The sequence below is a fragment of the Camellia sinensis genome, chromosome 2 (genome assembly GCF_055761805.1).
Source record: "Camellia sinensis isolate YWXY chromosome 2, ASM5576180v1, whole genome shotgun sequence".
Taxonomy (NCBI): Eukaryota; Viridiplantae; Streptophyta; class Magnoliopsida; order Ericales; family Theaceae; genus Camellia; species Camellia sinensis.
In genome coordinates this window covers 221451109-221466558 of record NC_138962.1, presented here as the reverse complement: position 1 = coordinate 221466558, position 15450 = coordinate 221451109, and the positions used below count along the sequence as shown (strand labels likewise).

The 15450-nt window shown below is 36.4% G+C and overlaps 1 protein-coding gene across 1 annotated transcript; it reads right to left on the bottom strand.

Moving 5' to 3' along the window:
- Positions 1-305: 305 nt before the first annotated feature.
- Positions 306-15054, bottom strand: LOC114292019 (exocyst complex component SEC10b). Its single transcript, XM_082917081.1, has 25 exons — positions 14846-15054; positions 14250-14345; positions 13840-14097; positions 13683-13757; positions 13284-13385; positions 13119-13169; positions 12931-13036; positions 9416-9535; positions 7624-7715; positions 7075-7243; positions 6917-6993; positions 6688-6786; positions 6494-6584; positions 6177-6262; positions 5877-6050; positions 3862-3915; positions 3648-3776; positions 3410-3502; positions 3156-3302; positions 2771-2868; positions 2468-2552; positions 2145-2203; positions 1359-1457; positions 1192-1275; positions 306-721 (listed from the first exon to the last, which is right to left on the bottom strand). The coding sequence occupies exons 2-25, from the start codon at positions 14343-14345 to the stop codon at positions 643-645; spliced, it is 2523 nt and encodes an 840-aa protein (XP_082773207.1). The 5' UTR covers positions 14846-15054; the 3' UTR covers positions 306-642.
- Between the last annotated feature and the right edge of the window lie 396 nt (positions 15055-15450).

The following is a 15450-nucleotide window of genomic DNA, read 5'->3' as shown; positions in this document are numbered from 1 at the left end:
AAACTTTCGAGCTACAAAACATTTTCCTTTATCTATACTACTTTTGACTCACAAACAAAAGCAACACCACACACTCAACACAAATTCTCAACAAAAAAAACAAACAAACAAACAAAAAAAAACAGATATGCAACTCAATCAGATATACCAAACAAAAACCAAAAACAAATTATGACCCAACTAAACCTCCACTTATGTATCCAAATAGGGGGGCCAAGACCAAAAAACCAAAAAACAAAAAAAAACAATAGGGTCCACTTTGCAACAATTACAGCCACACGTCATCAATCATTCCAGATCATCACTTAGGAACAAACTCAAACATGAGATTTATCTGTCTCTTACTATCTTGAAGTTCGAAACTCATTGATTTACACACAAATATACAGTAAAAAAACCAAAGTCAAACAACAACAACAACAACAACAAAATGTAAGGATGATCTATAGAAGAAAAAAGCTATCTTTTCCAAGGATAATAAGCTTCATTGGTGTCGCAATTAATTTAGCTGCCTTATGTTTCTACCTTCGTTTATGCTCAAAAAAGTCAGTTCAATTTCATGAATATCTGAACATTTGACCAAGAAAACCCAATGATCAATAAGGATATCTTCATTTCAGCATTCCATTTCTATATCAATTATCAACTAGAGCTCGGCCACAAGGAGCTGAGTCTGGAGGCCAGTTTCGCACTCTTGTAGTCCTCTCTGAGCTGAATAAACCTGAAGTTGCATCCATTTTGAAAATTTATCGTCTCATATAAGTAGAGAGGAAAATATGCCAAAAGAAGATGCACGGAGGGGGAGAGAGAGAGAGGTATGACTGTATTTTCTAAATAGCAAAGGCATAATGTGCTCCATCCGTTAGTCTTATAGCTAAAAACAAGTGAATTCAACTGCGAAGTTTATAAATCACCCTTGGGCTGTGTTTTGATTTCGGATTTGAGAAAGGATAGGAAGGAAAGGGAGAAGTGGATGAATTAGAAGATAAAATTTCCCCCTTTTTCCTACCCTTTTGTTTTCTCTCCACAAATCCAAGATTCAAACACAGCCTTCATGTCTTTTGGGAAAGAAACTTATGCTGTTCACACAGCTTTAACATTAACCAGAAATAATCTTTCACATGGTTTTCCAAAATGCAATTTAATACTTCTTTAAGTAAATACATAACTCATAATTAATATCACAATTACCTTTGTGCGTCTTTCCGAATACTTGGGGTACCCTCAAACAGAGAGGAGAGGCTTTCAGGAGCAACAATAAAGACATTGGCCAAGCTGGAAACGAAATTTGCAACAGTAAATCAAGATAGAATATGCTACATAAAATGCCTGAGAACAAACCAACCCATGCAACTTACATGCCCAACAATTCAAATTTCTCATCAACACTAGGAGCATTGAAACTGCGCACAAACTCCCCATACTCAGTTATGTCACGCTTCAGACGCAGTCCTCCACTAGAAAAGAGATAAACACAGATAAGAGAAGCAGTACAACAAGTCTAAGGAATTGGCTATTTTAGTTGGCTTTTTCGCTTTTACGAAAAGATGTGCAAAAAAGTAGAAAGAGTGACGTCACAACTTATATCGACTTTTTGACTATATTAGCAACTTCCCAAACAAGGGCCAAGTCTGTCCTCTTTATGTTCTTCTTGTTCTTATGGTTGGTGGTTATGTTTTTTCTATTTGCTCATGTGCATGTTTGGCATGTGCTCATGGAAGAAGAAGACCAAGGGACTATTGATAAAGGCACAGTTCTAGGGTTTATAAGAGCAAATACATTTTTTTACCAGTCTCTAATCAACAAGCATAGAATTGGAATTGAAAGGTGTAAAGCAACTTTCGTTCATATTTATTACAATTTCAACTAGTACAGAAAGATGCAAGTCACTTTTGATGCCAAATGTCATCATTTGCCACATACAATTTTGTCTTTTTCTTTCATCTCATTTTCTTTTTCCTCTTTGATGAATAAGTACTCCAAATTTAGCACAAACACACTATCAATGAATATAATTCACAATCTTTGTCACACGAATATGGATGTAGCCATAATCATTAGCAAACATAGTTTTACCATGCCAATGTTCATGTAACTAATAAACATAATAAAGAGGCAAAGAAAAATAAGGGCAAGGGTGCTACCTGGGATTAAATGTAAACTTCTGCCAATGAAAAAGCAGCCCTTTGTGCAAGCGGTTCCCCTAAATCAACAAATGCACCGCATTGTTACTTGAATATGCCAATGAAATACTGTACAAATGGATTGCTCCATGAAATCACAAAGATTGAAATGAAGGCCCCAACAAATATAAGAAAAGATAGATGTCAATTGTCAGAGAAATTCTAGCTGTGATTAAACCTTAAAAGGAATATAAACACTTAATCAATATTTTAGCTGTTTTATGTAGTCATGAAATGGAACGTATCATAAAAGATAGCAGAAAAGAAAGAAGAAAACACCATACCAATTCAGTCAAGAAAGCTTGTTTGTTAAGACCTTCCAGTGCAGTGAATGCAGCCTCAAGCACACGGGAAAGATATGCAACAACTCTGGTCAATAGGAGATATATTAATAGGCAATGTTGAATTCAATAATAACCAAACAAAAGACAAGCAGACAAAAGCTAAGAAAAACAAGGTCATTCAAAAGAATTGATATCACTGCATTTCGAAAATGTTCTCAAACACATAATTTCATTTTAATTGCAAAGAAACAATGATTTCTTCAAATCCAAATACAAATTCCAATTCTGTCAATTTGGATGGACCTTGTGCAAGCATTTGTTGGCCGATGATCAGGAGCAATGCCATCATCAGGTGACTTATAATCTGTAGCTTTTTGTTCAGCAGAGAGCAACCGCTCAACCTGTGCAAGAGATTTAGAAGGAATTATATTTGAAAGCCAGAAGCAGATCCAATCATCACAACACAATATAAACCTAAAATATCAGCAAAACACTAAAAAGAGTATAACCACTGATACCAACTTGACACTCGGATGAAACTGACAGGTAGAGCATAAACTGCCACATAGTGGAAGTGACCACCGATACCAACTTGACACTCGGACGAAACTGATAGCTATTTATAAAAGGATATGTGGCTTTAGTGCACATGGATCTAAAATTAGGTGTTAGTTTGCCAATTACAGACCTCAGCCATAACAGTTTCAATACATTGTTGAAGCCCTTTATATGCAGCACCCTCTGCGCTGGACATAGCTGTAGCCATCTCTTCACAGGAAGCAGCGTGTGCACCATCTACAGGTAGTAAAAGCCGAGATATAGAGTTCGCAAAGTACTGCAGGAAAAAATCAAATCAATTTTAATTACAAAGAACTATCAGGCTATCCTCTCACAAGCTTTAAGAAGAAATTAAATGACAAAAGTAATTGCAGTCTAACATACTTGCTGAACAATAGCCACACTGCTTGCACAACGTTGGACTGCCACCATGAAAGATCTGAAACTGCTTTCACCAGCAGCAGCAGCAGCTTCAGCCTACACATCACCGATTCAACATTCATTAACTAAAAAGTCAACTTCTGCATGGACTATTCTCTATTTGAAGCTTATATTGAGTAAATCTTTATGTTACATACTGATATTACAGACTACACTAAAAAGGGATATGGTGAGGACTTACAGCAGAAGCAGCTGCAGCAGCCACTCTTCTACTAACACTTGTTCCGAGCACAAACCTCTCCCTCAAAGCAGCAGCTTCAGTCAGGCTGTCTCTGGCTCGTTCAAGCCCATCTGTAGTATATTGACTTACCTGCAGGAAGAGGGGAAGTCAAAGGTAACTACCCACAACATAGATGCACAATACTCAATGTCAGAAAATGGATTAGCTTGCTTACTTGGTCTAAGAGGCAGGTAAATACAGCTTTTACATTGGCTGCAAGGGTAGCAGGCTGTACACAAGAAGTTAAGAATAGCTGAGTGAAAACCTTATAAAATATCTAAAATTTAAATTGCCTATTTAAATCATAAATAAGTCCACAAGAACAAAAAAATTCATGCAGTGATAATATAAGTTTTATGTATCAATATAAATCAAAAACAAAAGGGGATATCAGAAGTTCAATGCCAAGAAGCTGGTTATAATTATTGTTTCCTTAAGACGATGTCTGGATGGCAGGAATAAAGAGAAAGGAAACTTATTCACATCTCATTCATTCTGTTGTTTGGGTGTGTCAAGACATGGAAAGTTATTCCACGTTATCCATTCCAGGAAAATTGTGTTTAGTGTTTACCAATGTAAAGGGAATCCCACATTTCTGGACAACTTATGAACAACAAAAGCCTTGGTGGATCTCAACTTGCATTTTCTTAATTCTTTTCAATGGTCTATTAAGAGGCTTCTGCGTGTAGCATTTTCAATTTGCTAAATCATCCCACCACTTCATAGTGTTCTAATCACCAGTAGAGCACTCTTCAGTTCAGATTTAAGTGTCTTAAAAGGGATCTCACATTTAAAATTCCTTTAGCCACGCCTAAGTTTATAAGGATCAGAATGATCTCATGGGTACAAATAACTATTTCTTTGAAATTTCCAGTAGGTTGAAAGATGCAAGCAGAAGCTGGTAGCGCGGAAACTATGTTATTCATCCAAGAAAGAATGGAAAAACATTATTAGGTTTTAAAAATAAGCCTCCCAACTTTGCTCCCATCATTACTTAGTTGTATTGAAAATGACTTCTCATAGGCAAGAAAAAGCAACAGATTAAAGTAACCACTGGGTAAACTGGGATAACCTGTGGATTTTTTTTTTTTTAATATTTATTTCAAATAAATTAAATTAAAAGGACTTCTTGGGGGCATGAAAGAATAACAGGTTAAAATACCACTCAGTAAGTGGGGATAAACCTACATTACACGGGCTCGTCACTTTTGGTGAAGTACCTGTGTCAACACGACACGACACGACACGGGTATGGAATCCGGCCGGGATATGGCAGTAAGAAAATGGATACAGCATACCTGCACTCCCTCTCTCCCCCTCCCTCTCCCCTCCCCCTTCCCCCCTCCATCGCCCTCTCCCTCCCTCCCTCCCTCCCCTCTCTCTCTCTCTCTCTCTCACACACAGAGACAGATAAGATAACCAAATTATTTTATTTTATCTTTTTAAGAAAAAAATTTAAAAAAACATTTATTTTTTAAAAATAAATCTAATAAAATCATATATAATATAATTTATTTTATGCCTAAAATTTTTATTATTTTTTATTCTTTATTTATTTAAACAGAAAAATATTTTATGCCATGTTATCAGAAAAATACATAATATTTTTTTGACATGTCTATGTTTAGCCATATCCATGTACCCATGTCTAATTTTCAAGTACTTTTTAGATGTACCCGCGTATCCCTCATTTAGAGATTTGCCGAGTCCAACCTCTACACCCGACACTCCTACCCGAGTCCATGTAACGTAGGGATAAACTGTTATCTATAACGACAATTGAAACCTAGAAAGACATTAGATTAGAATTATGAACTCAACTCCAAGGCAATAGTTGTAGAGGTCCAAGGAAGAAAGAGACAGGTTTAGGAGGGTGTTAGTGTAAAATTTAGTGTCATTAACCCGGCCCAAACAGGGAGGTTAAGTTAGTGACCAGCCCCCTTGATATGCCCGGTTGTTCATCTGAATAGACAAAACATGAACCTAGCAAAACATGTTCAACTAGGACTTGAACCCTACACCTTCCTCTTTGAAGGTGGACGGAGATACTGCTCACGCTAACAGTTGGAGCTGAACTTTATCACCTTTTTTAGAATAACATAAATCATTAGCCTGGTGTATTGAATTCAATCTTAGGCAAGATTTGTAAATGTTTGCACTGAAAACATCTTAGGAAGAAACATAATTCACCTGAGATGAAAACAAAGTACATCTCGAAATTGCTTCTTCATTCCAACGCACAAACTCTGTCACCACAGTGACGGATATCTGCTGGTGAGAAGATGCCATTGAAGCTCCCTTCGACCGTCCAATTGTACCAGATGACTCAGATGATTGCTGGCTTTCTGCACGCAATTCCTCCATCTGCAAAGCATAATAATGTTAAAGGATGTTGTAATAGAATCCACTAAAAGAAATTGGAATCATAACTTCACCAGCAGAAACAAAGAAAAGAAGGGGGAATGGTTGAGAGAGAATGGAATAAACCACCTTCGCCTTGTAAAGTTGCCTTAGAGAAGCCTGATCATGCTCAACATATTCCTCTTTGTGAGCAGTAAATAGAGACTCAGTCAAACCTGTATCGAAAAAAAAAAAAAAAAAAAAAAAAAAAACATCTTTCAGTAAATCAAGGTAAAAGATAGACATTAAAGAAATTTCAACCTAAGGTAATACAATATGACAAAGTTACAATTTAGTTAATGTTACCCTTCAATAAAAAATATCAAGATTGCCTTTCAATAAAAAATTTAGTTCAGGCATTGGATCTCAAAGAAAGCTAACAGTGTTTTGACTATGTTAATTCCTACCTTCAACATCCAAATCACCACACCCAACAGCACGTAGGTCTCTAGCAAGTTCCTGTGTCTTCTCATATGCCACTGCTAGCATTCTAAGATACTGAAGCCTCGGGAAAATACAAATGAAGTCAAAATCTGAATTTTATCTTCAAGTGCTCAATGGATCAAAGGAAGAATAAAACATCACCAGTAATTCAACTCACTAATAGAAGTCCACCTTCCTCCATAGGAGGTGGGTTAACAAGAGATGGTTTTATCAAAAGTTTGTCAAGAAGTGCTGAAACTCGCTGCTCCAAGACTCGCTGCACACCACCACAGAAAACTGGTTATAAATGTGTAATTACCAACCAATACAATCCTGGTATCTTTACATTCAAATGCATTGCCATGAAAGCCCTAAAGCATAAAAGAAGGGAATTCTAGCTAGAATACCTGAACCAAAATCGACATAACATCATTTGGAGAAGGGAACACAGCTGTTATCGTGGCAGCTTCTTTACGGACAGTATCTGAAAACCAATAATAGCAGATTTATCAAATTCAATGAAGAGACGACAACTTTCATAAAGATCAATGGCAATCCTCCCAACCAGTTATTTCTTTGTACAATGAAGCAAGCCCACGCGCAACATTGCTAGGACTGGGTTGGGAACCCTGGTCACCAAGAACCAATCTAGTGTCTGCATTCATGACCTCTATGTCAATAAACATTGGACGTGTTGCCACGTAATGTTGCATGGCGCTGGTGCCCCTGTTGAACTGCATTGCCATTTGTCAAACCATATGGTAAGAACAGGAAAGGAATTTTGTTTCCTTCTGCAAATTACTAAGATTCATATAAAAATTTACATGTATCTAATTAGCATGACAATACATTGAGACTGAAATCCTACTGTAAGAAAATTGCAGAGAAGTAACACAAGAAGATCAACAGATTTTCCCTCATTCAAAGAAGGGAAGGAAGGAAAAAAAAAAAAAAAAAAAGAAGGCAAAAAGAAAGAGAAAGGAGATAACAGGCACTTTGGTTGGTCCTCTAGATTCCACTAAAGTCTTAAAGTTGATGACAGGCCCTTTTTTTGTGATGCTGCATAGCCTTTAGTACTTTCTTGATAAGGAAAAACAAAGCACACATAACTGACCTGAGATAAAATTTTAGCACACTCTGCCATGGTAGGCAATTCTCTTCTTTGTGATGCCGCATCAAATCGAGCCAACAATCGGTTCTCCAATTCTAAACAAGTGACAGAAAAAAGAAAGACTCAATTAATATAACTTATCAAAAAACAAACATCTGTTCAATTTTTTTAGAACTATGATTAAAGATACAAGAGATTTAATCAGGCATAGCCTAGATTTTTGGAATGTTTTGAGTTTTGAGAAAATTAGTAGGCAGATAAGGCTAAACCACGGATTCACAGATTTTCTTGGTTCCTAAACCTTAAAGCCTAATGATATCCTAAAATTTCTGCAACAATACAGAGCTCACAGACTCTGAAACTCAATTCATGCATCTGAAGCAAATCTGCTTCACAAAACCACACTCCAAGCTCAAGCAAACATTTATATCTAAGATCACATGTAAATCTAAGATTTCTGTAACGATGTACTTGTTAAATCATCTTTTACTTTATGCAATCGATTATTGGAAGGAAAAGAGTAAATGCAATATTTTCAACTGTGTTTGGATCATGAATTTGGATAGGGATTTGGAAAGGGAAAGGAAAAGGGAAAAAATGGATGAAATGTGAATGAAATATGGCTACATTTCATGCACATTTCCCTATCCAAATCCTTACCCAAATCCATGATCTAAACACAACCTTTAGGGATTATCATGCAGATGAAAAGCAAATAAGAGAAAACAAGGTAATTCATCCATTAATTAATTTTTAAATCCTAAGTACAAAATAACATAAAATAAAATAAAATAAAATCCCGGGGGGGGGGTGTTCACCAACCCAGTGGTTCAACTAAATGAAAAGCTGAAAAATTTGTCCCATTTTTTTATTAGAACCCTCCATTCCACAAAACAATATATGGTTTCTGTCCTTCCAGATGCACCAAGGGGGGCACAAGAGGGGCTGCTTTCTACACAATAGTTCTACTTTTCCTGACCTTTCCTCCCCATGAACCCCCAACCCCCCTTTTTATTTTCTTTCTAGGTGAAAACCCATCTCATTCTAAGCAACATCAATTGGACAATAGCAAACACCACGACTTCCCCCTCAACTCTAGAATGAATATAAAGATGACATTTGCATACAAAGTATCTATACTATTATTAAGTGAAGACCTAAATTGGTTTAGTGAAGCCTTCTTCTCCTCATACCATGTGACAACTTTACAGATACTAAAATAAAAAAAATTATTATATACAACGTAAGCAAGTTTTGAACCCAAGACCTTGGGTTTATTAAGAACATACTTATCACTTAAGCAACATACATTTTATGATATTAAATTCTTTATTATTTATTTTTATTATTAGTTATCTGAATTGCACACGCATCGCGTGTGCCACCCGCTAGTCAACTTGGAACCACCTGCCCATCTGGTGTTAAGATCTGCACAGCATCAGCTACACACACACAAATCACTTGAAAGGAACTCTTGAGCCTCATTAGCTATTGCAAGGAAGGATTCCTCAAATACAATCTCAAATTACTTATTTTGGGCATCTTATCCCTGATACAATTACTACATTTTAAACCGTAAATGATTGATAGTAATTATTATGGATGTTCTTTCAATTTCTCTTAATCTCATTCGATGTAATTATTTATTTATTTTAATGATTCTTTTCTGCCTGGAAAAATTACAGCTTTTTATAACAGGACAGTCTATGATTTAACTATTCTTCATTTGGTAATTCTACATTTTCATGCATCTTCACACACACAATTAAAAAAAAAAATTAAAAAGGTGACATACCATTGCAGTATTCCTGAAGATTAGCAACTGCAACCTCCAGTCCTCTGCTTGCAGTTGCATTTCCTGCAATTGATGGTGCAGTTATGCCTTGTCTTCCAATATCTTCTTCAGCAAATGACCCTAAAATCGACAGCAGCAATTAGGTTATAATTGTCACAAAGCTCTGCAGACCAATGTCTGAATGTTGCCATACAAACACATTCTCATCTCAATAAATTTAGCAGTACTAACAAAACAGAAAAAATTCCTAATAACAAACTCAAATACAACAAGATCCTTTCTTCTTCTTTTTTCCCCTTCTTTGAGTGTTTGTCAAGAAACATAGACAAACAAGCTGACACAAGGAGGAAAGATGAGAAAACAATTAAAAAGAGGGAACTCAACCCACACTGGAGAAATAAAGATTACAGGATAAGAGAAGACCCAAAGCAAAGATCATTCAGGGGATAGATTACCCTCCCCATAAATTCATTCAAGTTTATATCACCCTGCCTATAAATCCATTCAGGATTTTTTGCCCAATTCCGCCTTTGTCATGCTTAATGTTTCATCTTTTACACAACTAGTTCCAAGCCAGTGTAAAGGAAGAGGATTGCAGTAAGTTGACAGCCAACATAAAACTAAGAGTCACACCTCTGTGAACATAAATTTAAATCCAAAGAATTCTTTTGTTCAGGTGTTCTCTTCTTGTTACTAAATGAAAGATGATTAGCTAGTGCATTCCCTCTCTGATGACGTGCCACATCAGCACCCGAGTGTGGCAAGAGTAGGCAAGGGTTCCCGCACAATAATGGATGAGTGCGGGTAAAGAAGCTAGTCCAATAGAATAAGATATGCTTAGGAACTTCAAACATATGAACATTAACCAGTAAAATGATGGAACTAGTAAATACTATAAAGATAATTAATATTATTTGTTTACAAAAAACCAATTGGATAGGGAAAAATCTAGGAAAATAGAAATAACATAACATTAAACTCTGGTATATTGGAAAAGAGAAACATAGAAATAGACCAGGGATAATTGTAGATAAATTTAAAAGAAGAAGGGATAGAGGTTAAAAGAAAAAAATATAGAATAATATTTATGAACTTAATCTTAAGAGAAAAAAAAAACAGTAAATATAATTAGTGCTTACATATTCCAAATCAAATTAGATGAATCTATAAAATGATAATTTTAGGAGGATTTGGATTATAAGTCCAACGGATACCAAAACCAAGAGGGGAAAGAGTTTTTATAGGCAATGAGATGTAGATATAAGAAACTATGGGTGGATTTTATATCTGAATAGAGAAATGATGATGGTAGTCTTATCCTAGAGTTTGCAATGACATGTGACTTCTTCTGAAGAAATTTGGTAGTGGATTCAAGAGGTCCAGAAAGTAATCAAAATAAGAAGAAACAGTCACAAAGCTTTCTATATATGTCGGATTAATGAAATTTTGAAAGAGATAAGTAACTAAAACTGAAATAAATAGAGGAATGTTTAGGAGATCTTGGATTGAGGTGATATGACTATCCTAAACTTATATGAGGATATGACAATGAATAGAACCAACTAGACAAAATGGATCCAAGTAGCCAACCCCAAGATATAAGTAATTGGGACAAAGGCTTGTAGAGTTGAGTGGAGCTTTTTTTTTTTTTGGTCGAAGGGAAAAGATCTATATCTACCCCAAGCAACTTAAAGGATATTTTTAACTTAGTGATTTTTTTTTCTTCTAGCTGAAAATAGGCTGAATTAGTTTTTCCTCATCTCGACAATATTTGTCCCTTATTTTTTTGCCTTCTGGAGTTATTAGTTTAAGAAAGTGCATTCCATCAAAAAGGAAGAAGGTGAAGGAAAAGAAAATATAAGGAGTAGGAATGTGTTGCAAGCTAATGGTAGAGATACTCCTATGGTTAGTAGGGGTAATAGTTCTCCACGGAAATCCATCTCTCATATTTTTCCACTATTGTCTATATTTCTTTTTCTAAAAGTGGGGAATGGAGAAAATGTTCGATTTTGGGATGATGTTTGGGTGGGGAACGTTTCCTTTGAAGTTAAGTTTCCACATCTGTATTAGGTGGCCCATCTCATAATGATTTTGTTGTTTCTTCGGCTTGTTCTTGTTGGGCACCAATTTCTTGGGATTTTAGTCTTATTAGGAATCTTAACGATTGGGAAACTAGTGAATTGGCTTCTTTGTTTGTCCTTCTTGATGAAGTCACTTTGTCTCCAAATGGGCATGACAAGCATATTTGGCGTATTCACTCTTCAGCCATTTTTTCATGTAAGCTTTTCTTCAATAAAATCATTGATAAGCCCAGTGTTCCTTTTTTTCCCTATTCACAAAAGAATTTGGAAAGCGGTAGTGCCTCGTAAGGTAAGGCTTTTTATGTGGACTTAGGCATGTGGGAGAATCATGACCAACGACTCCTTCCAAAAGAGAAGGCTTACTAGTTATCTTTGTCCTCAACGGTGCATCATCTGTAGGAGGAGTGAGGAATCAATGGATGATTTATTTTTGCATTGTCAGGTGGCTTTGGATCTCTGGCATCATCTATTCCAGTTGATTGAAGCACAATGGGTGGAACCGGGATCTTGTCTCATGATCTCAACTCAATGGACTTTCAGGGCTTCACAGATTTGAAGAAAGCTAATATGGTATTGTGTTGTCTTCTCAATTTTCTACGTCATTTGGTTGGAGAGGCATGCAAGGGTCTTTGAGAACAAGTTTGGCGATCAGACATCTATGTGGGATAAAGTTTGTTGTCTGGGATTGTTTTGGGCGTCCATTTTAGCCCCATTTAAGAAGATCCCTTTCTTAAGTCTTAGTTTTTCATTGATTGAAAAATGATATAGCCAATTTAAGTCCTAGTTTTCATTGATTGATGTTTGATCTATGCTTGTAGAGGACAACTTGTAATTTCTTTGTATTTACTTTCTTTTTAATAAAATTCCTTTTGTTGCTGATCACAAAATTGGGGGAAATAAAGGAAGAGATAAAAGAGCAATAAACAAGAGCAGTACAAGAACCCACAGTATTTGAAGCAAGCCATAGATCCCAAAAGTAATGCTATTATGGTAGTGTATCAACACTTTAGCCTAATGAGTATAAATTTCAAAAATTTTAAATCAAGCAACAGATTCAACAAAACCTATGAGCACCCTTCAAAGGGTAGGCAATGCATACTTGTTCAATATGATTGAGTCATAGCAACTATTGCAATTGTACGTAGACAGGGATATGGAAAATATATCCACAAGATGGATGGAACAGGAAAAAAAGAATCACATCTTAGCCAAGACAGTAGGAATAAGTATCATGAAAAAGATGATAACTTATCAAGGTGACGAGCAAGTCTTGAGACACAGTGTCTCCTCCATTGGTTCAGGCACATAGTAATAGGAAAAGGCCTTGTTAAGAAATGAAATTTATATGAACATCATCGCAGATATACAAGATAGTGAAAAGTTTCTGAAAATGTCCAATTTTAAAAGCTTAGCGGGAGAGTAATGCTATCTTACGCAGTTTCTGTGCAATTGAAGCAGCCTCAGCAACGCGGCTGTCGTCAGAGAACAAAGGTGAAAGTTCCATCAAGTCGCCTGGACTGCTATTAAATTCCATCAAGTACTGTAGTGCCAAAATAAAACCAAATGGTGTTACAGCATTGTAAGCGTAGAATACCTAAGCATCAAATGTGTGCTTGCACTACCTTTATGAGTTCTATTGTTTGGCTTGCAGTTTCTCGCTGGGAATCTGCACTCTGACAAAAAATAATCACATAAAAAATAGAATTACATATAATTCAACAAACATGGTGATTAAACAACTAGAGGGATCGTGAGCATTAACTAATAAAAACAGAATAACACTTTACCTGCAAATGATCTCCAATTTTGGCAGCAGTTTGTCCAACACTTGAAATGCGTGAATCCAATCTTGCAAAGCTATCAAACAAGCCATCTACACCTTTTTCCAGCTGAACATTGAGATATGCATGAGATGTGACAGAAATTATACATCTCAATATGGGTAAGAACCATAAAGCCATATTAGCAGAGACAAGGCATGATCAACATAATTATTATCATAAAACACGGCACATAAAACAATGGTCTTAAGCTCAATTAAACTTCCCATGTACTCCTAATTGAATGAAGATTGGAGAAAACTATAGAAATAGCAATTTATGTTCAGATACTTTACCCCCAAAATGGGTTTCATACAGTTATATATTTATAAAAGAGAAATAAATAACACACAAATGCACCCTAACCTCAGTGAGTGTCTTGCGATGCTTGGAATCTTGGACGACAACCTCCTTCTTAAGATTGTAGAGTCTTCCATCAATCTTTAACCAAACATACCAAATTAATTTTCAAAGTGACAGTCCCATGACATAATTTGGACGGAATTGCACTAAATGTACATACCTTCTGTCGAAGATCAATCAACTCTCTACAAGAATCCTGAAACAAAGACAATAGAGCATCAACTTCAGGAAACAGGGGGCTTGATAACCCTTGAGTGAACTTTCCCGCATCAGAAGGAATACGCGAGTGCCCATTTTGCAAAGCATCATTTGCACCAATATTACTATGCCCTTCTAATGAATCTGCTTCTTCTTCTTGGTAAGATGGAAGAAGCTCATTTACTAGGTTCCCGAATAATGCATCAAATGAAAAGTTCCCCTACACATAAAAAGAGTTCAATGTTCAATTAAATGTTAAAAAATGTAGGTAAATGGAAAGCTGAGCATGGTATTTACTCGGAGTGGTTAGTGACGTGCGTAAATCTCAAAAATCGCACACAATCATGGAATTGATAGATTTCAAGTCCTTACCTTAAAATCATCTTCATCTAGCACAAGCGGACCAGAATTAGCAGATGGAGATTTTGAAACCCGAACAGTCTTTACTCCATCTCTACTCTCTTTCATCTAAATCATGCGTAATAAATCAGACACGATACAATCAATTACCGTCAATACACGTACATTAATTATAACTTATCCGATTAAATCTCAGTCAGATTCTGTACGGAGTAACCAATATCATTCCAATCGATTGCCTAAAAAGGCATCGCCATCTTCTTTTCTTGTCTTTTTTTTAACCAGAACTACACAAAATGTTCTCTGTTCTTGAAATTGGAGCCGAACATGCAATTTTTTGTTAGGGTTCAACAATTAGCGCATTGCACATCCAATATACGCAACAATAATTCAATTTTCTATCTCGTTTCTCGATTTTTCTCAGGAGACATACGTACAAAAACGAGCAAAAATTATCAAACAATTTCTCCGAATGACGATACGAAAAATGAGTTCAAATCGTGAAATTCGAAATCGCGATCTTACATATGTATATAGATAGATATACGCAGATGGGTATATGCATGTATAAATCCATAAGAAATGTAATGAAAGAATCGAATTGTGACCTCTCCCAAGTGATCAAACGAGCAAACAGATGGAGAGTTAGCTGCAGAGAAACCGCCTCTTGCTGTTTCTTCTTCGTTCCTGTTTTCGTCGGATGGATCGAGCAAATTTGTAGAGAGAGAGAAAGAGAGACAGAGACACAGAGAGACACAGAGGACTGTTCCGCGAAGACTACAATGGAAATAAAGTGACCAGATTGACGGTTTTGTCCTTCGTAATGATCGCAAACAGCGTGAGTAAAAGTAGGAGCGTAAGGTCCGAGGTCCGCCAGCATTTTGGGGTACGCTTGGCCGATTTAGGCCCATTGTTTGGATCCGGGCTCAAGCCCAATTCGGAACCATAGACTATTATTTTGAAGCCCAGTCTAGTCTATGAGCTCGCTTAAGGCTCGGCTTGGCTAACATTCAATATTTTTTTTAATGAAAAATAATAAAATTTTAGTAGAAAAAATAAAAAAACAAAACAAAGAATTTGTTCAGGCTACTCAAGCTCGAGCCTAGGCCCAGGTCCACCGGCCTGCACAAGGCCCAAATACCCCCTAGACCTGTATCTAATTCCCTGGACCATGGGCCGACCGACTCGACCCGAATTTTGCCAAGAGCCCGTG